At 35.9% G+C, this 20092-nt stretch overlaps 2 protein-coding genes and 1 long non-coding RNA gene across 4 annotated transcripts; 1 reads left to right on the top strand and 2 right to left on the bottom strand.

The window, feature by feature from the left end:
• Positions 1–3024: 3024 nt before the first annotated feature.
• Positions 3025–11504, bottom strand: LOC130468028 (uncharacterized). The gene is made up of 2 exons (XR_008928316.1): positions 11258–11504; positions 3025–3606 (listed from the first exon to the last, which is right to left on the bottom strand). It is a non-coding gene; the product is annotated as an uncharacterized lncRNA (long non-coding RNA).
• On the top strand, positions 5249–14298 carry LOC110791488 (triacylglycerol lipase 2). Of its 2 annotated transcripts, XM_021996241.2 has the most exons (14): positions 5249–5755; positions 5839–5911; positions 7374–7438; positions 7990–8099; positions 10916–11017; positions 11819–11822; positions 11996–12115; positions 12546–12686; positions 12829–12942; positions 13049–13192; positions 13278–13318; positions 13575–13654; positions 13740–13835; positions 13904–14298. In XM_021996241.2, the coding sequence occupies exons 1-14, from the start codon at positions 5630–5632 to the stop codon at positions 14230–14232; spliced, it is 1545 nt and encodes a 514-aa protein (XP_021851933.1). In that variant the 5' UTR covers positions 5249–5629; the 3' UTR covers positions 14233–14298. The 2 variants fall into 2 exon arrangements, with proteins under 2 accessions (XP_021851933.1, XP_021851932.1); XM_021996240.2 differs by lacking the exons at positions 5249–5755; positions 5839–5911; positions 7374–7438; positions 7990–8099; positions 10916–11017 and having other exon boundaries at positions 11638–11899; positions 12002–12115.
• Positions 14299–14659: 361 nt separating this feature from the next.
• On the bottom strand, positions 14660–19189 carry LOC110791487 (protein SEEDLING PLASTID DEVELOPMENT 1). The gene is made up of 9 exons (XM_021996238.2): positions 18469–19189; positions 17798–18012; positions 17276–17426; positions 16998–17189; positions 16726–16888; positions 16401–16639; positions 16109–16285; positions 15870–16031; positions 14660–15103 (listed from the first exon to the last, which is right to left on the bottom strand). Exons 1-9 carry the CDS (start codon positions 18976–18978, stop codon positions 14804–14806), a joined length of 2109 nt encoding a protein of 702 aa, XP_021851930.2. The 5' UTR covers positions 18979–19189; the 3' UTR covers positions 14660–14803.
• Between the last annotated feature and the right edge of the window lie 903 nt (positions 19190–20092).

The following is a 20092-nucleotide window of genomic DNA, read 5'->3' as shown; positions in this document are numbered from 1 at the left end:
ACTATCCCCAGTGGAGTCGCCACTGTGAGGGGGTCGAAAAAGCGCGAGGCTAATGCGTGACCTTGTCCCTCGTGGGTGTGACGATTCTTTTTATTCAATCAAGTGTAATTGGATTTCCTGTGAGTATACACCCAATTGACTAGTAATATAGGAGTCGCCATTCAGTTTTTAACGATAATGAGAAAAACTGACAAAACCCGGTTATCGTGACATAAAGGGAGTGCAATTATGTTTGACCACGACTGCCGTAGGTTCCCTTGTGATCCCTGGTGTGGGGATCTCTCAATATACACCCGCAAGGTAGAGATTGAGGGTTCGGGGGACTGTAACTACCGAGAGGAGTAATTCGCTCGTCGATAACGCTAGAGGCAGGATATCCTTACTAGCTCAGCATAAATAATTGAAGGGACATGCGTTAACTATTAAACTAATCTGAATTGATTTTAGCAATATGCAACATATAATACTAATTCGATCGTGATTATCTGATTTAAATAGCATTAAGGGACCTAGCATGATAATCCGATTTCCCAAAAATATTATATTTGTTAGGCGTGATAGAACAATCATATTAGGTTAGTTTAACAGTTCATAAAAAGGGCGAGGAAAGAAGTTAAATCATCGAAAAGGGACACATTACGACGCACCCTTGAGAGGTGCGTCACGATTCTCAGAAAACTAACCACTTTGACTTTGCTATTTCTCCTTTTTATTTAACGAATTTCAATTATAGGACAGGATACGTTCTGTTCGATTTATGGATCGATTGCGACAGAACGCGTGAACAGTTTCGCAGCGAGAGGCTTAGGCTAAGGGGTTTAGAGTCAATACTCAGAATATATTATGTGTTGTTGTGTGTTGTTTCACGTCGAAACTAGGGGTCTATTTATAGGGAAGAGTTCGTGGAAAGATAGAATTGCAGAGTTCTAATCCACAAAGAATTAGGAAAAGAGACGTACCCAGGTATTTTCAGCGCCCAGGCCTGGGCGCCGAAGATTTCGGCGCCCAGAGCCAGGCGTTGAAAATAGGGTCTGGGCAGTTTTGTTTAGTCAGATTCGGATTCCTAATATCCGTAGAGTTCGAGATTAATTCGAGTCTTTTAGCGCGTATCAATTTTGTGACGGAATGCGTCTGGGCCCGTTACGAACTCTAGGCTCGTTAGGATTTTAATTAATACGTAACTCTTATTTCCGAATCCTATTAGGAATAGGATTCTCACAGTTTTCTATCTCATTTAGGATTTATGTTGGAATGCAACACCTAATTCTGACAGGTTTCTATCTTTTATGATTTGCCACTTTTAGAAGCTACCTTTTACGGCAGTTACTATTTTTAGCAGGTTTCCATAAATAGCAGGTTTCGGGTGAAATGAAATGGGGAATCGAGATTCGTTTATTTTATAGGAGATACGTTGTCAAGTGGAGTTTTTATGCTTTCATCATCGAACCTTTCCCTTGCGGGAACAGGGACAAAAGTAGGTGTCTACAGCATAGGGTTTAAACGTCTGCGCACTGTCTAAGGAAAAGACAGAAAAATGGAGGAGTAAAATATAGGTAAAATCGAAAGTCAATTATTGTCGGAATAGTAGATGAAATTTGTAGCTTTAGAAGTGTTAAGATATTGAATAATTGGTGAAATAATTTAGTAATAATAATTTTTAATAAATGAAAGAAAGTCGGGTGGGTAAAATTGGTCATCTATGTCTAAGAAGAGGAGGCACTCAAAATAAGAAGGACCATATTAAAAGAGATAATTTTTTTTTCTCATCTTCCTCATTGTTATGTTAAGAAATGACGATAGATCCAATGCTTTATTTGTATATGTAGAGAACATGTTCAAAGAGAACAAATCTAGATTGATAATCTTTAAGATGAGGTGGAGAAGATTTTCAAGTAATTGTTAATGATCTTTTAGCTTTGGTGAAATTATTTAATATTTACACTTTTAATTTCTCTAGAAGATCATGTAATAAGGTGGCTCATTCCATCACCAAAGCTTCCCTCAACTTCGAGGAAGTATCGATATGGATGGAAGAGTGGCCACCGAACATCGTCCCCATTATTCTTGCGAACAAAGCATTAACTGATTGATAACCTCTTTCTTTTTTGTCAAGAAAAAGAGGTAGAGAAGATTGATATTGAGAGAAAAGTATAGGTACTTGCGGTTGTTAGGCGTAAGTAAAAGTTTTTCATATTTATAACGGATTTTTCATGAAATACCCCCGAATTTTTACGAAATTCACCAAATGCCCCTCGACTTTCAGAAATTCACCAAATGCCCCTCACAAATGACTTAATACCCAGAGTACCCTTACTAATGACGCGCCGTTAGTCCTCCGTTAGCCTAGTTTCAAATTCACCAAATACCCCTATTTTAATACTATTTCACTAAATACCCCTTTTCTTAAACTTAATTCATTAAATACCCATAACTTTAAATAACCCATTTTGATGCTCAACTCTAGATTTTGGCTTTACGATCAGATGAAACATCAATAATTTGGAGATTTACTAGTAAAATATCGTAGGATCTTGAGGTTAGGCTGCAAGCATGTCACAGCCTACAAAACCAGGAACACGACTCTTTTTTTTTACTGAGTGTTGCTGATGCAGCTTTCTCATGCTCTTGTTATAGGACTACAACTTTGTCAGAGTTCATCAAAATGAGCATCAATGAGGATAGCCAGAGTCTTATTACTGAGAATTAGCAACACGACCTTGTGGCTCACCTAAAACACAACGTTGTCCTGAGAATGGATTCACCAGTTACCCACAAAGAAAGTGACATCCTCAAACAGGTCATGGTGAAAATGGCAGAGACAAACAGCGAATACTATAAATATGAATGTTCTAATGAGGTTTAGTGCACTAAACAACGAACACCTTTGTCTTTTTTTTCTTTAATCCATTGTTGTCCATTTTATCACGTTTTGCTGGGAAAGAAAATCAAAATCATATCCCAAAAAAACTCAAACAAAGCAATTGTTGGATTTTGTAATGCTTTCACAAAGCTTCAATAAGGAGATAACTGGGAGTAAAAGTTCTAACTACATTTGGACATTAATCAATTCATAATGTTCGATCAAATCCTAACAAATTAAATTGTAACCCAATTGAAAGTTCAATAATATTAAAGCAAACCCAATAACAAAAACAGAGTTAATTCAATGAAACATGCGATTTTTTGATTAATTTACCTCACAAGACAACAACGTTTAACAGATTAAACCAATAAATTGGTTTCCAAAATACCCAATTGAAAATTTCAATCTATGTTGGGAAAATACCCAATTGAAATTTCCAATCTATGCTTGAGAACCTTGAAGATGTAGATCTTGTAAGTATCGACGCTCTTCTAGTCTCCTACGGCGGGATTCTTCTCGGCAAGCTTTCTCGGCGGTGACCTCTTCTCCTCCCTTCTTCTTCTTCTTGTCGGCCTTTGGCTTCTTCTCAGCCGGATCTTTCTCGACGGCGGCGGCATTCTTCTCTTCCCTTCTTCTTCTTCTTCTTCTTCTTCTTCGGTCTTTGGCTTCTTCTCAGCCGGATCTTTCTCGGCGGCGACGACATTCTCCTCCGCGGGCTTCTTTTGGGCGAGCTTCTTCTCAACCTGGTGCCATAGTTGTTGATGAGAGAGAAAGTGAGAGAGTTTGGGAGTTTGTTACGTAAAAGGAGAAGATAGAGAATGAAAATTGAAATGTGGGATGGAGTAAGGGCAAAATAGTAAAGTCATGTTAACGGAGACTTAACGTCCGTTAAGTGTAAGGGTACTCTAAGTATTAAGTCATTTGTGAGGGGCATTTGATGAATTTCGTAAAAACTCAAGAGTATTTCATGAAAAATCCGTATTTATAATCTCTAACCTTTAAAAATGCACCAACTTACCAACATTATGTTTATGAATAGTGATTTGAGTAGTAAAAGGTTGAAATTCACCATTTACAAGGTAAGAAAATTTGAAAGGTCCCTTTAGAAGCTTTATCTTGAGTTTCCAAAGTTCTAAGGTTCAAATCCCATCCCAACATATTTTCCTTCTTCTTACTTTTCTTTTTTTGTTCCCCTTCATTTTCTTCCGTCTAATATATTTTCTTTTTCTTTTTCTCTTCTCTTTCTAGCTCTCCTCCATCTCATCTGTTCCGCTCGACCCTTCACTGTTCTCTATTCTGTTTGCCTAATATTCTTTTTCCTCTCTTCCAGTCATCTGATTTAATTCTCATCTTTTTCAATCAATTTTCATAGATTAGACGACGTCATCATCATCATTATGAAATGATATATCTAATTGTACTCCTTTTTTTCATAAGCATTTTCTCTTCCCAACTACAAACGTAGTTACTTCACAAATTATTCCAATTTTAATTCCACAAAATAATCTAATCGCAATTTCACAAACTTTTTTCCGCTAACTTGGGAGACGGTGTCATTAAATTTGTATACGGGCTCAATTAATTATATAGGTAGCGGGTTAATTTTGGGTTGAAATTCCAAACTGACCCAACCCATTTAATTAAATGGTTGAAAAGCTTGACTCAACCTTTATAATTGGGTTGGGTTGGGTTGATGGGTTTTGGTCAACTTTTGTCAGCTCTAATTCGTCCAACTCAAATTCTTATATGAGACTGTCCTCACCATCAACTGATGGTGAGACCAGTTCACACTTGCGAATTTAGGTATGTTACTTCTATAGTTTAGACATGTTACTTTTTTTTTATATAATTTTAGAGGAGGTACTTTTTTTAGTTTAAGTATGTTACTTCTATAGTTTATACATGTTACTTTTTTTTATACGGAGTAGTTTTAGCCTTTTAGGGGAGATACCTTCTTAGTTTAGGTATGTTACTTCTATAATTTAGACATGTTATTTTTTTTATATAATTTTAGAGGAAGTACTTTTTTTAGTTTAGGTATGTTACTTACTTACTTCTATAGTTTAGACATGTTACTTTTTTTTTATAATTTTAGAGGAAATACTTTTTCTAGTTTAGGTATGTTACTTCTATAGTTTATACATGTTATTTTTTTTTATACGGAGTAGTTTTAGGGGAGATACCTTCTTAGTTTAGGTATGTTACTTCTATAGTTTAGACATGTTACTTTTTTTTTTAATAATTTTAGAGGAGGTATTTTTTTTAGTTTAGGTATGTTACTTCTATAGTTTAGATTTGTTACTTTTTTTTTATAATTTTAGATGAGGTACTTTTTTAGTTTAGGTATGTTACTTCTATTGTTTAGACATGTTACTTTTTTTTTTTATACGGAATAGTTTTAGGGGAGGTGTTTTTTAGTTTAGGTATGTTATTTCTATAGTTTAGACATGTTACTTTTTTTTTAATATAATTTTAGAGGAGGTACTTTTTTAGTTTAGATATGTTACTTCTAAATTTAGATTTGTTACTTTTTTTATATATAGTTTTAGGGGAGGCACACTATTGGTTTCGCGCTCGTCACACCATCAAGTTGATGTGTGAGTGTGACTGGTCTCACAGACACGCGCTGTTTGTTCTCTCTCCTGTTTCTGTCGTTGTTTGCGGAATAAGAAACGAAAGAGATGAATAGAAAATTTCTGGTCTTTCATCCCTCCGTTCTCTCTTGAAAATCTGAGTGTGGTCGTTGCTGCTGATCTGAATAGATAAATGCAGAATTTGCAGCGACTTCGAACACTTAAATCCTCAGTTTGGAGGTCGGTGGGCATGCCGGAGTTGAAAAAACGAGCTTCAAATTCATGGTGCGCTGTTGAAGACACCTATTATTCAACCAAGGTAAAAGGAATTATTGAGTACTATTCATTTTCAATTGGGTATTTTGTTAATATGCAAAATTGATTTGGTTTGATTGGTTTTAGGATACATTTGAGAGGCACAGGGTGGTGTTTACAGTTGGTACTTCTATAGCATCAGTTGGTACTGCTTGGCTTGGTGAGTTGTTTCTACCTATTTAGGTGCTTTTTTTTTTTTTTGCAATTGGCAATTTTCTTTGATTTTTGTTTTAAATTAATGTTGGTTGGCTTAATGCCAGTTTGTTAAGTTGTTTGGTTGATTGCACAAAATTGGTGGTTATGACATCTTGAGGAATTGGGAATAGAATAATGTATTCTTTGAAACACTTAAAGCTCTGTTTGGGCAGGGCGTCAAACATTTTCATGGAAAACATTTTTCGCTCTATTTTCAATTTTACATTGTTTGGCTTGCAAAGGAGTGTAAAACCATTTTCCTATGAGTAAAATTCCCATTGATGGAAAACCGATTTCCCTTCAAAACTACCTGCTTACTTCCCCTTTCATTTCATCATTTTTCTTACATGGAACCAAACAAAGGAAAACTAATTGTGGAATTGTGTTTTCCGTTGTAAATTAATTTTTATGAAAATCATTTTACACTTAGAATGTTTTACACCCAACCAAACAGAGCCTAAGCTCCACAATAACTTGATAGTAGCTGTTATTTATAACGATTCGAACAATGTAGCTTCGAGTAGGTTTCAGGTAGTTGGCATTTTCCTTGTGTGGGAATTCTAATTTGTGCTTGAGCCTTATTGCTGGAAAATGTAGCTTCGAGTAGGTTTCAGGTAGTTGGCATTTTCCTTGTGTGGGAATTCTAATTTGTGCTTGAGCCTTATTGCTGGAAAATATTGATACTGATTTTATGATCCAGAAAAGGTGGCCTTACTCGAGTTTCTGTCCTGTAGTGATATAATGATTGTAACAGCTACTGTGGTGATTGGGGTTAGGGACGGTTAGGGTATACTGCGTAAGTGCATAGTATTGATAATGTCAATATGTGTTATGGAGTGCTTGCTCAAAAGTCATATTAGCCTGGAGATCATGTGCTCTTTCGGCTTTGATTTGGTATCTTTGACAGTGTTGAGAAATTCCTGTGTTTGTATAAGATGAAAGAGGTTGGAGGAGCAAGGACCTTTGGGGTCTTATTGTCATCTTGGAATGTTGTTGGTGTATATTGTATAAGAAGATTTCTTACCCTCTTTTAGTGTACTTTCTGATTGACTTTTAATACTATTTCCTCCTTGAATGTTAGTCTCTTTTGGAATATTAGACAATCTAATATAAGTACACTTGTCACATGATTCTAACTCATGTGGGTAGGAGACAGAAATGATGGAGGGGTTTAATGGGAATAAAGATTTATTTGGGAGTAAACAAGTGAGCTATTTAAATATTTATGAGGGTATAATGAGAATAAATGTTGGACAAATAAGGACAGATTCCAAAAGGGACTAATAAAAAAACCAATATGAAAGAGGACTAACATTCAAGAACGAAGGGAGTACATTATTTTACTTACCATGAAAAGGATACAGTAGTTATTTTTTAGACTCAGAGAAGTACGGTGTTTTCACCTTGAATTCTGCTGGATAATGCAGGATACACTTTTCGTCACCTTCATGACACAAGAGTTGACAGAAGACTTGATTCAATTGAACAAGCGGTATGTAATTTTATATGTAGTTGATACACACGCACACATTTGTTTTTGTTTGTCTATTACTGCCCAAGTGCCTATGTTAAAAGTTAAAACAGTAACAACTTCATGCACCTAAAAAGTTTGTGAAAGATGCAACAGGATGACGCATTAATATATATTGTCAAAATATTCATATCTTGTACTTAGAAGAAGCTTAAATGTTTTGAAATATTCATTGTTGTTGAAAGTCTCTAGTATGCTGTATGCATCATCTTGACCCTTTCTTCCAGAAAGTGGCCAAATGGTATATTAGTTCCAGATTTCTTGTTTAATAAGGCAGACCCTGTTTTGGCTAGTCACATGAGGCTGAATTTGATTGTTTTGGCTAGTTGGGATTGCACAGATATGGTTTATTTCTGTGGTCCGTGGCTTCTTTTCCATAGGCATCTGAAGTATAGGATAAAATATGGTTTCCTGTTTATGCGTCTACTTGAGCTTTATGTATGATATATCCTATTCATGTTACATTTCTTGTCCGTATAATGGGCTTGAATTATTCGATATCCTTGTGGCAGATGAAAAGCAACTACCAAATTGAAAGAGAGGAAATTCAGAAGATTGTAGGTTCAGGAAGTTATAGCACTGCAGCTTGTGCTGCCACTGCAGGGACGACTCTTGTTATTGGGTACATTCTCTTATGTCTTCTTACTTCTTAGGTGGTGTTCAGTAGTTTTTTTCTTTTACTTTATTGCTTTGGGATAAATTGAAAATTTACTGCACCTTTTATCTCCTTGTTTTCATGTTTTCTTTTGTTCTGTTACTTATACAAATATATATATGCATATGCAGACACTAGTTACCCCCCCCCACCCCAAAGTAATTTATACTAAGATAGTTGGTAACACGAATATGAAAGGAGTGAGGGCTTAAAGATTGGTAGGCTATACAAGGGCTCATGGAAGATTCAGTTATGACTTAGAACATAAAAGCTTATAATATGAGCTAATGCTTCTTTCAGGAGTGAAACCTTCCCATGAATGAAATTAGAATTCATTGAGATAGCCCTTTGTGGCGCCTACCCATCCCAACCAGGGGTGTGCTGGGATTTGTTAATCATCTTGGCAACAGAGAGATTTTATCTGGGCCTTTGAGAGAAAATAGAAACACTGTTGGGAAAATCGAAGCAACATCCATACGTCTCCTTGAACCACCTCTTGCTTTCACATCATGGGTATTTTCTCATTGTTGAACAGACTGGACTCTTTTTTTTTTTTTTTTATGTGACGTAGCTCGTATGATAAGGTCATAACTCATAATTTAAGTTGATCCAAAGTGACATTAACCTCCATTTTGAGTACTTGAAGCCTGTTTCTTAATTTGAGGAAAACTTCCAGCTTTCCTGTTTAACATATACTTCGTACTGATCAGCTTTTACATACATGGGTTAGTATTGTGTGTTGAAGAATGAGGGCTTGTCCGGGAGGGTGTGCAATATCGGCATGCAAGTGTAAACCCTTGTTGACCCTGTGTTTATTGGCTTATCGAAGATAAAAAGAGGGAATGTTGTTATCTCCCAATGAGACTTATCAATCAGGGGTAACCAACCTTTTCACAATATGCATATTCTAGCCACTTTTATGAAATCATATTCTTTCTTTTCTATTCACGATTTTTTGCGTGTGCTGCATATCTACTAGCCTGATTTCTGCATTCATTTATTCCTCTACAGAAACTCAATATCTCTTTATCATCTCGTGGGACTCAATTATTTTTTTGTACTGTAAGTCTGAACTGTATCATACCAAGTTTGGCACACCTATGCTCTATTACCCTAAGATACTTGTTAGTTGGACAGAGGTCAAGAGAGTATTTTCAGAAAGCACCAATAACCCCTTTTGCTGAAGTCATTTACAAAAAGGAAAAAATTCAAAATTTAGGGAAAGTAGAAGCAAGCAATTAAGCTAACCAATTTAGCATAATATTCAGTAGTCATGCTACTACCCAATATCACTCATTAGTCATTCTAGTAATAAATGAAAAGGGAGGGCTAAGGAGAGGGAGGAATAGGTACAGGACACTCACACTCTACTAGAAATTAGAAACTGAGAAGCCTGAATTAATAGCGCCTAGAGTATATGGATACAAGATGATAAAAAAGGTTGGTAGGCGCAGCATAGGGGGAAAACTCCCTAGTCCCTACAGAAATGCCTAGACTAAGAAGAGCACCTATATGGAATGAACTGCATGGAAATTATTTATTTATTTAATTTTTAAAATATGAATGAACCACACGAATTTGAGGGCGCCACAACTTTAAATCATGTAACCCATAATTTCTTAATAAGCCAGGTCTTTTTTGAATAACTTCCTCCAACTTTTACTGTCTAACTTTTCTTTCTTGTAATCTGTTTAACTATCCTCTCATCTCCTCAATAAAACATTTGGATAATTATCTCTTTCGCTGTTTGAATCACCTAAGCCTTGTCATTTGCATCTTACCTTCAATTTGGGGTACTTCAAACGTTTAAGTTTGCTTTTCAAATGCAACAGTTTTTACCTTTGCCACCTTTTGCTTTGATCTTTGTTAAAATAATTTGGGTGTGAAGGGAAATCAAATAGAATTGCGGGTTGGTTTCCTTTTGAGTTTGACTGGCACAACTAAACTCTCTCTTGATGCCTGTTCATTTCAACAATGCAACTTTTGAGACAAATCTTTTTGTTTGTATGTTTGTTATGATAAAAGATATAAATAAATACTTTTAAGAATTATACGGAGTAATGGAATTAATACCAAATCGAAACAATGAAACTAAAGAATATGAATCTGAGCTAGCATTTTGAAGGAAAGATTCCACAAAAACAATTGTTAGAGAACACTGGTCTAGAACTCTAAAGCCCAACTACCATAATATCAATACAAAAATCTTCTTCTCACAGAGAGATTCTGGCAAATTCATTTCTCCTTAATAAGTTCTGTATCAATTATCCTGAGTTTACCTGCTATATCTTTTTTGGTTTATGATATTCTCCTTAGTACTGAACGCGTAACTGTATCTGAAGGCATCCCTATCGACCTATCTCCTATGAAGTTATTATTTTATTCATGCAGCCCAATTTGTTTGAGATCAACTTAAAACTCATAAATTCCAAATTTATAAATTTTGGTTTGTTCTCTCGTATCATTATATAAAACACTTTCATCTGCGTATTTCATGAAAAATGGCATATCCTTTCGATTGGCCTCGTATGTTCGATAAGTCATAGTTGATCCTATGTGTATTCTTCTGTCAATAGCGAATACTTAGTATTGATGACATTTTATTACTATTCTTATCTCCACTCGTACTTCTAATAAAACTGGAAAATAAGGAGTATAATTTATAAGGTAGCCTCTAGACACCTTCACAAACTTTTCTCTACCTTTAATCATAAGGCTAATAATTTATGTGTTGCTTTGCTTGACATTCGGGCAAGTTTCTTATGACTCTTTTGCTGATGCAGGTATGCCTTGGGATGGCGAGGTGGAAAATGGTACACAAACAGAAAATTCAGGAGGGAGCAGATGAAGTTACTAGGACAGGTCAAACCCAGAAGATGGAGATTGCATTTCTTAAAAAGGCCAAATCTCCAGTCCATTAGAATACCATTACTGAGAAACAAATCGTCTAAAGATTCAGTTAAAAGTTCGGAAGCATTACAAAAAGAATCAAAAGATAGAGCAGCAGCAGCCCCTAGTATAGAAGTACGAAATTCATGCTAAGAATTGTATGTATAGGTCTTACACATAGGCCTATACAAATTTTTCATTGAATCAAGGAATAATGCATATATAAAAAATTGTACCTACTATTTGAATGTATCTTTTGCTCTTTGTAATTTGTATCCTCTTCGTCTTCTCATTTTCGCACAGCTTTTATTGGCCTTAGTTGTGTTTTTACTCCTCTCAAGGAATATCTCCAACAAAAGAGTATAATGGTGAATGTAACACCATGAGATCCATTGTTCACTTTGACCATTTTCGATTTTATGTGCGGCTAATATTTAGGTTTCAGGTGAATAAATGTTCAGAAGTCTGTTTCCCATTTTACATGGTTCATAGAACAAGAAATCAATCATCCAAACTTTTGTAATACTATGTGCCATATTTGTTTTGGTTAAGAAACTTGGTCCACCATTTCACTTATAGACAAAAGTTCCATATTGTTTTATGTATCACATGCTGGATTCTCTTGCTATAGTTTATAGCTTTCTTACCAGAAATACAAGAGTCTGTTTCAGTAGTGAACTGAATAGGAAGCATTCTTTATGTTTATGAAAATGACTGGAATTCTGAGCTCAGTTGTGCTAGTATTCTTCTTCTTTCATGAAATAATTGGAGTTAAAACAAGGCTGATTTCCACACAGACTCGTGGTCAATTAACTTCTGATGAAGGCATCTGTAAATTGTTGGTGGAGTCACGCGGCTATGTCTGCGAGGAGCACACAGTTAATCTGCACACTCTTCTTCTTAAATTAAACCGTTTTTTTTTGTCTGTATCTCTTTAATCTTAGTTGGTTAACTAAAATGCTGTTGTTGGAGAGATTCAGGTGACAACAAAAGATGGTTATATTCTCAGCTTGCAACGAATTCCAACAGGCTTGACAAACTATACACTTGAAGACAGCAAGCCACCAGTGCTTTTGCAGCATGGTGTTTTAATGGTTAGTATTATACACTGTTTCTCTGAAATCTATAGTCACGTAACGTATACTCCCTCCGTCCCATAATATAGTGCCCGTTTGACCTTTTTTCACGGGAATTAAGAAACTTGAAAAATAACATGATGAACTATTAATGTTATTGTTTTAGTAGAAAAGTACACAATTTATTTTACTCCGTATTTTTTAAACAAAAAGACAAAAACTAATAAATTATGGGACAACATTTTCATGATAGAAACATTAATGATAGGACCACGCTATTTTCTAGGTATAAACAAAATGGAAAACAGGCACAACATTTTGGGACACCCAAAATGGAAAACAGGCACAACATTTTGGGACACCCAAAATGGAAAACAGGCACTATATTTTGTGGGATGGAGGGATTACTATTTTCTTCACCATCTTTTTGTTTTTGTTTGGGATGTAGGATGGAGTCACATGGCTGCTTAATCCTCCAGATCAATCCTTGGCATTCATTTTAGCAGACAGTGGTTTTGATGTTTGGGTTGCCAACTCCCGTGGCACCAAATATAGCCTCGGCCATATGACACTAAGCTTTAATGACTCGGTAATCTCTCTTTTCCATTGCCAAAAACCTGCACTCTTTCATTGTCAAATTTTGTTACTGAATAGGGTGATCTATTAGGAATATATATAGACATGTGAGATTATATCAAATTGTCTAGTTTGATGCATCAATAATTTTCTAGGCATATTGGGATTGGTCATGGGATGAGCTGATGGAATATGATCTTCCAGAAATAGTCCAATATGTGTACAATCAATCTGGTGAACAGAAGCTGCATTATGTTGGACATTCACAGGTAAAAAGTGCTGAATATTATTACTGCTCATTCACAATTCCTTATTCCCAGTTTCCTTGTTACTCTCATGATAATTAGCAAGTACTAAATCAGTTTATAAATGCAGGGAACATTAATAGCCCTGACTGCATTTTCCCAGCAGAAGTTGTTGAACATGGTGAAATCAGCCGGCTTGCTCTGTCCAATTGCTTATCTTAGTCGAATGACCTCCCCGCTTGCTAAAAATGCTGCTGAAAACTTTGTAACTGAAGTAAAGACATCATATCCTTTCCTTTTTCTCTTTCTCTGAGTCATATTACCGAATACTTAATGTGTAAATTTTCCCTTGTCAACAGTTTATGTACTGGTCTGGACTACATGAATTTGTACCGCGTGGGTGAGAAACCACTCTCTAAATTCTCTGTTGTACTGGGCTTCAGAAAAGCTTTGGATTTTCTCAATTCCCTATTTTTGGCAATTCTGAATTACACCGTATTGTTTAGGTATTAGCCAGCAGGTAGAAACTAGAAATAATGATATATTCCTTCTGTTATTGTCAAGTAACACAACACACCTGATTATGATGTGCATGTTTTGGGTATCTGGTTTAACCAGAATGAGATTTGTTTTCTTTTCTGTTTGTCATTGAACAGAGAGGCTGTAATGACGCTTCTTAAAGAAATATGCAGGAAGCAGGGAATTGACTGCACTGATTTTTTGACGTCTTTTACTGGTATTAAATTAAGCTAACTGATTTTCAAAGCTGGTGGTGAATTTTTATCAATTATACGGACTAACATAAATTGCGAATGATGTAGGTGTAAACTGTTGCTTGAGTACATCAACGGTTTCTACATTTTTGCAGCACGAACCTCAGTCAACCGCTACTAAAAACATGATCCATTATTCCCAAAGTATGTGCCTCCTTATAAACTTTAATGCTTTTAGGTGATAATAGTAATTGTTGTTTATGGATTAACAGTGGCAAGAGACGGAACAATAGCAAGGTATGATTATCTAGACCCAAACAAGAACAAGGAACAGTACGGACAAGCTAAGCCCCCGGAATATGACCTGACAAATATTCCAAACAACCTCCCGTTGTTCATTGCTCATGGAGGAAGGGATGAGCTTGCTGATGTTGACGATGTCAAGTTCCTGCTTGATAACCTTAAAAATCATGATAGGGACAAGTTTTTCCTTCATTTCATAGAAGACTACGCGCATGCTGATTATGTACTGGCTATGAATGCTAAGGAATTCGTTTATGATCGTCTCATGGATTTCTTCAGGAAAGTAGATCAATCTTAGCTAGGGAATTCATGGATATTGTGGTGGTTGTATTCCATCTTTCTATACATTTTGTGGTTTTTTTGAGATTCTCCGTTCTATTCACCTGATTTTCACTTGTTTTTTCTGAACTTATCTTATCTGAACTTATCTGAACTTAACTGAACTTATTAAAACTTGTCAAAACTTATTTCACTTATATGTTGTTCTTGGTCAACCCTTATTTTTCCTGAACTTATCTTATCTGAACTTAACTGAACTTATTTTTTCTGAAATAAGTGGAAATAAGGTGAACAAAACAGGGCCATATTAGTATGAATTTGGTGGCATACATCGAGTTATTTCCTAAAAAATGGATCATGTGAAGAACCCAAACCTCCCAAGGCACTGTTAGTGGTGCAACGGGTTCTTCTGGAGAAGACGGCATTCCCATTCATGAGATTTAATCGATATGATAATTACAATTTCATTGATATAAAACCATTATGAAAAATGGCTGATTAGTGAGAATATAAGAGTGAAAGCATATTTACATCAGTGTACAGGATGCATATCATACATACATACATACAGGTATTGTAAATATTTGCTACTATTCAGGCAGGAGGGGCAATCGGGAGACTGTGGTGCCTTCTTTGCCGCGAGTAAGTGATACAGAGCTCATTTCATCATTTGATGAACCATGTTTGGAGTGTTTAGATGAAGTCATCTTTTTTGATTTAGACGGAAGAATTTGTAGTCTGGGGTTAAGTTCAGTACCTGAGTTCTCTGCAGCTAGATGATAACTTTCCACAAGCTTAAGTTGCCGAGCAATTATATCTGAACGTCTAGGTAGAAGTTCTACAGCCTCACCACCCGGAATCACAATATACTCAATCGCAAGTCGAACTTCCTACATAAAGATCACAAACCCAAGAATGTTGATTCAGTATTAAGCCTATAAGTAATAGATGTCATGGTCAAATAGGCATACTACACAGTTTTGAAAACGATTGAACTAAGATAACCAGACCTAACTACAACTTGAATCTTCCTGAAATCACAAAGGTTAAAAATCAAACTACCTAGATTGATGCGAGTACTAAAGATTCAAAGTTCAGCAAGAGCATTTCTGAACAGAGATCAATTGAGTAGTAGTCAGGTCAAAGACGAAGGGGTATAGCTTTCATCATTTACCCAGAATTACTCCTTACTTGTAACTTGATAAGCTACCCAAAATTATTATCTGAAGACTTAGGCTCCGTTCGGTTTGGTGTATAACGTTTTCAGTGCAAAATGATTTTCCATGGAAAACATTTTCCAAAGAAAACACAATTCAAAACTAGTTTTCCTTTGTTTGGTTCCTTAAAGAAAATGGGAGAAGATGATGAAGATTGAGGGGAAAAAAGGAGAGGGAGGTAAGGAGGAAAGGTGGAAAAATGGTTTCATCCCTTTCAAATGGAAAAAGTTTTTTGCACCTTTGAGGAATTATGAAAAATTGTTTATCATCCCTTGATAAACCAAAAACGTAAAATGATTGAAAATGGGAAAATTACACCCTACCAAACGGAGCCTTAATGATTACATCCTCGACAAAAATAGTTGTACGATCAAATTGAATTCCACATTCATCCACAACAAGAAACATTGAAAATTGAATTTGAAAGGAGTTGTAGTACCTCCAAAGCATCAAGCTCTTCTAAAGAGGGTTTCCCTTCAGGTGCGTCGTCTTCAATTTCAATGTCAAGCATATCTTTTGAAGGAAGCTTTGACACTGACCCAAAAGATTCCATCCCAAGAATCATCCTGATGGCCTTTACCATTTGTGCCATGGTATTTGCCTGAATGTGAAACAATAATGAGGAGTTTTTGAGATAACTGCTGTAGTTCAGATTTTAATATCTTTAGAGAAAACTACCTTGATAACAAAGATAGGAACTTGGTGAAATTTGGCAACACTGCGGATCCATGGATTCTGCTTCATCTCTGAACCAGAGGCTAGGATTGCATCTGCTGTTCCAATATCATCTGTAACATCTATAACACCCTCAAGCCCCATCACCTCTGCTACTTGCACTAAATCAGTTTCCAATATCTAAACAACACAGACTAATGTAAGAAGGCTGAAAAACAATCATAGTGCAAAGCAATTCGGCGTATTTACACAAAAGTATCTATAATGCAAAAGAAATCGGCGTAATTTATGTTACCTTGTAAGTGTACACATAGATAGGCAAGCTGTTTTTTCTTCGACTTTTGATGCTTCTCCTCTTGGAAAGATGAGGTACATCCATGTCTTCATTCTCAGACTGTGATTCAGTACTTTTCTTAGCAAGCTTAATGAACTCTGATTCTTCTTGCTGCTGCTGCTTTTGAGGGATCTTTGTCAAATTATCTGAGCTTTTCACCTCAGGATCCATCTGACGGATTTCAAATAGAGGGGATTTACCTGTTACCATCAATAACATAGATAAGCAACTCAAGCATCAACGTTGATGTTAAACTAGTTTAATTAAAGTATAGTCCATAAAATACCTGCAAGTATAGCGTCAACTGTTGCATCTAATCTGTGATGGACACGGCATTCAGTTTTAGAAATCATTTCAACAGCACATGTAAATGTTGGGGGGCCTTTTCTCTCAAGAACGGTCTTCTGCACTTTTCTTCGCCTTGCTTCTTCATCACCCAAGGTAACACTCTACCAGTAAATAACAGAAAGTAAAGACAACAAAACATCAATTATAGCTCATTCAAATTTTATGACCATTAAATGCACAGCAATTGGCTTAAGAAAGTTAGTAATGCACCTCTATACCACCAACCAGCAGCTGGAGAGAAGGATTTTTTATTATATTTTCTATTGTCATGCCATGCGCAGTCCCAACAAGTTGAACTCCCCTTTGAGCAATGGTACTGGCAGCCAAAGCTTCAAGCTCAGTTCCAATTTCATCAATTATAATTGTCTCAGGCATGTGATTTTCGACAGCTTCGATCATCACCTGTACCAATTCAATAAGATTTAAAGATAAAAACTGATGAACTCTCGACCACGTATCAACTATGAAGCAATGTATCTATCACCCACGTTATGCTGCATATTTACGTTGGGCACTTGCATCCTCCTTGCACGGCCAATACCTGAATGTGGAACATCGCCATCACCTCCAATCTCATTCGATGTGTCCACAATAATCACCCGTTTTCTGTGCTCATCCGCCAACATTCTTGCAATCTCTCTGGGAGAAAACTATATTAGATTTTCCAAGTAATATGAACAACAACAGTGCAATTTCATAGGAAGTTTTGTAAAACAGTAATCTAGTCAACAAGACGACAACTTAATGTAATCAATTGCAATATGTAAATAAATATCATTATACATTTCCCATTTCATTACTTTATTTAGGCACATAAACTACATCCACATGACTATAGTGGAAAGGAATAATGTTAACACACAAGAAAAAGAAAAGTAAGTTTCAAGAGGCAGTAGGCAAGACCACAATATTCAAATCCCTGAGCTTTCATGTCGCAAAAACTAGTATTGAACACTGGGTGATTCTGATAACGAGCCACAAAACCATTATAATTGTTTAAAAGGATCTACCTGATCAACGTGGTTTTGCCAACTCCAGGAGGCCCTATAACCAAAATTGATCCTCCCCCCTCAATCAAATCATGGATGATCTCTGCACTCCCACAAATCGCTCTACCCACCCGACAAGTAAGCCCAATTATTTGCATCTTACGATTCCGGATGGCACTTATACGATGCAGTGAACGATCAATTCCTGATCGATTGTCATCTGAAAAGTCACCCACCTGAACAATGCAGCAGCTAACTCATAAAAAAATAGTTTCCACTATTTTCCGCCACACCAAAACACCCTGATAAACTATAAACTTCCAAATCTAATTGCAAACAAACAAAGACATGATATGAACTAGTGGCATCAGATGAAGAACATAACCCTGCATTATTGGTTAGTACACATTGTAATATCCTTGGTGTAGATCATTTTTTCCATTTAATACCTTTTTTGAACGCTTTATATGTTCAAAAAGGTAGCACGAGTAGCACCTCATGTAATGATCAATGAGAGGATCATAACTTTCTCCTTCATCAATTATCAACAAACACTCCCTTCATGTTAACCAATATCATAATCCCATTTTACAAAGAAAACAACAGTATCATATTTTATTAAAGTAAAAAAACACAATCACGTAAATGAAATTGGCCCACTAACAAATATGCATACAATTCAATCAAACTACCTTAGAAACAGCATGCTGCAAATCTTCATTCTTGACAGGATCCTGAGAAATGACCCAATCACCAGAAGGAAACCGCGCTAAAGGCTTCCTTCCAAAATCAAGAACAACTTCAATCAAATCCCCAACTTCCTCATGGCAAGCCAAGGAGTTTCTAATCCTAATCGGGACCAACTCAAGAAGCAACTCCAGCTCAGAAGCTGACTCTTCCGCTCTGTTACTCGTAAAATTAGAAGTTGTTGGGGTTAAATTGAGTGAATTTGGGGACAACCCATTTCCGGGAAAGAACCTATCTGCCGGACGGCGGATCTCCGGAGACCTCCTATAAGGTAAGGCGGCTCTAGACGGAGCAACGCCTTTACGCCCACCACCTGTCCGACGAAATGCCGTAGAGACAGGAGAGAGCAAATGGGCATTGTTAAGGTAAGAAAAGGTTGATTTTTTAGTTTGCTGTATGGATTTCCACGAACTTTGAAGATCAACTAGCTCAAACCCATAATTCAATGCTCTCATTTTTTTTTTCTAGTTTTTTTTTTTTGGAAAATTGTGAAAAAAGTATTGTTCTTTACTTCCTACCCAGAAATGAAATTTGAGGGGAGAGAAATCAAAATAAAATGGTAGATTCTTAAGAATCTTCTATGTGATTGGAGAGGAAGAGGGGCCCACGTAGTTGTCATCCTTTTGAACACTCCAAAGGGTGACACGTGGATGCTTAGTTCCACACAAGCTCCAAAGTAGAGAAGACTCTTCTGGTTTGTCAGAAACTGAACAATCTTCCCCTAAAATTGGTAATCCTCCTCAACTAACTTCCTTATTAGGGAAAAAAATGTTACTCCGTAACACTTCACTAATGTAATCAATTTTTGGTATTTTTATTTTAGATTTTAATTTTTAGTAATTATTAAAATAATTAAATTATAAATAACGGTCAATTATAATGTTATTAATTACAAATTGATCAAAATATGGGCTAAGGTAGTAGTTGACAACAATAGTTAAAAAAGGTAGGTAGTTTTAACAACTTTTAACAACCTATGTAGTAATCAGAAAAGTTAATAAACACCTATTTAGTTATTGGAAAAAAATTCATTTATAAATTTACCAAAAGAAATAGATCGCGCTTAAAATCACCCCAATAATAGAAAGACTTTAAGTGGGATGCGTGTTAATCTTTAGGAGATTAATGACATACTTCAACAGTTGATTATTCTCGCTTTGGGGTGGCGAATTCAAAGGGTGAGGAAAATCTACATGAAAATTAGGGGAATTGAATTCTTAAGAAAAAAACAACCATATTTATGTATGTGTGTTAACTTTTTGTTCTCTACGAGTTAGGTGAGTGTGATTTTTTCTTAGAGTTATATGTTGACTTTGTTCTAACTTAAGGTTATAACTTATAAGTTGTTTGTTTTGTGTTTCTTCCTCTTACCTCATCAAGATGTTGAGTTCATACCTTTTGGCAATTGGCTTATAAATGTTTTTAGCTATTGATTATTGTAGTGTATCAGTAGCGACTTTTCATGGATAGTCGGTGTCTGTTTTGACTTAAAATTAGTATTGGGTATTATGGTCTTTGACAACATAAAATTCACCCACCTACGATGGTAAAAATAAAGGTTAATGAAAG

Source organism: Spinacia oleracea, chromosome 2, assembly GCF_020520425.1.
Source record: "Spinacia oleracea cultivar Varoflay chromosome 2, BTI_SOV_V1, whole genome shotgun sequence".
In the NCBI taxonomy this organism is placed as follows: domain Eukaryota; kingdom Viridiplantae; phylum Streptophyta; class Magnoliopsida; order Caryophyllales; family Amaranthaceae; genus Spinacia; species Spinacia oleracea.
The sequence above is the reverse complement of the archived record's forward strand: the minus strand, read 5'-3'. Positions and strand labels throughout refer to the sequence as shown.

What these genes read in the sequence shown, in the direction of transcription:
- LOC110791488 (XM_021996241.2), top strand. Translation starts at nt 5,630, where the DNA reads ATGCAGAATTTGCAGCGACTTCGAACACTTAAATCCTCAGTTTGGAGG. An exon ending in CTGAAAACTTTGTAACTGAA is followed by an intron (nt 13,193 to 13,277) that starts GTAAAGACATCA and finishes CCTTGTCAACAG; the next exon opens with TTTATGTACTGGTCTGGACT. An exon ending in CATGATCCATTATTCCCAAA is followed by an intron (nt 13,836 to 13,903) that starts GTATGTGCCTCC and finishes ATGGATTAACAG; the next exon opens with TGGCAAGAGACGGAACAATA.
- LOC110791487 (XM_021996238.2), bottom strand. Translation starts at nt 18,978, where the DNA reads ATGAGAGCATTGAATTATGGGTTTGAGCTAGTTGATCTTCAAAGTTCG. An exon ending in TGCTGGTTGGTGGTATAGAG is followed by an intron (nt 16,889 to 16,997) that starts GTGCATTACTAA and finishes ATTTACTGGTAG; the next exon opens with AGTGTTACCTTGGGTGATGA. An exon ending in TTCCTATCTTTGTTATCAAG is followed by an intron (nt 16,032 to 16,108) that starts GTAGTTTTCTCT and finishes TTTCACATTCAG; the next exon opens with GCAAATACCATGGCACAAAT.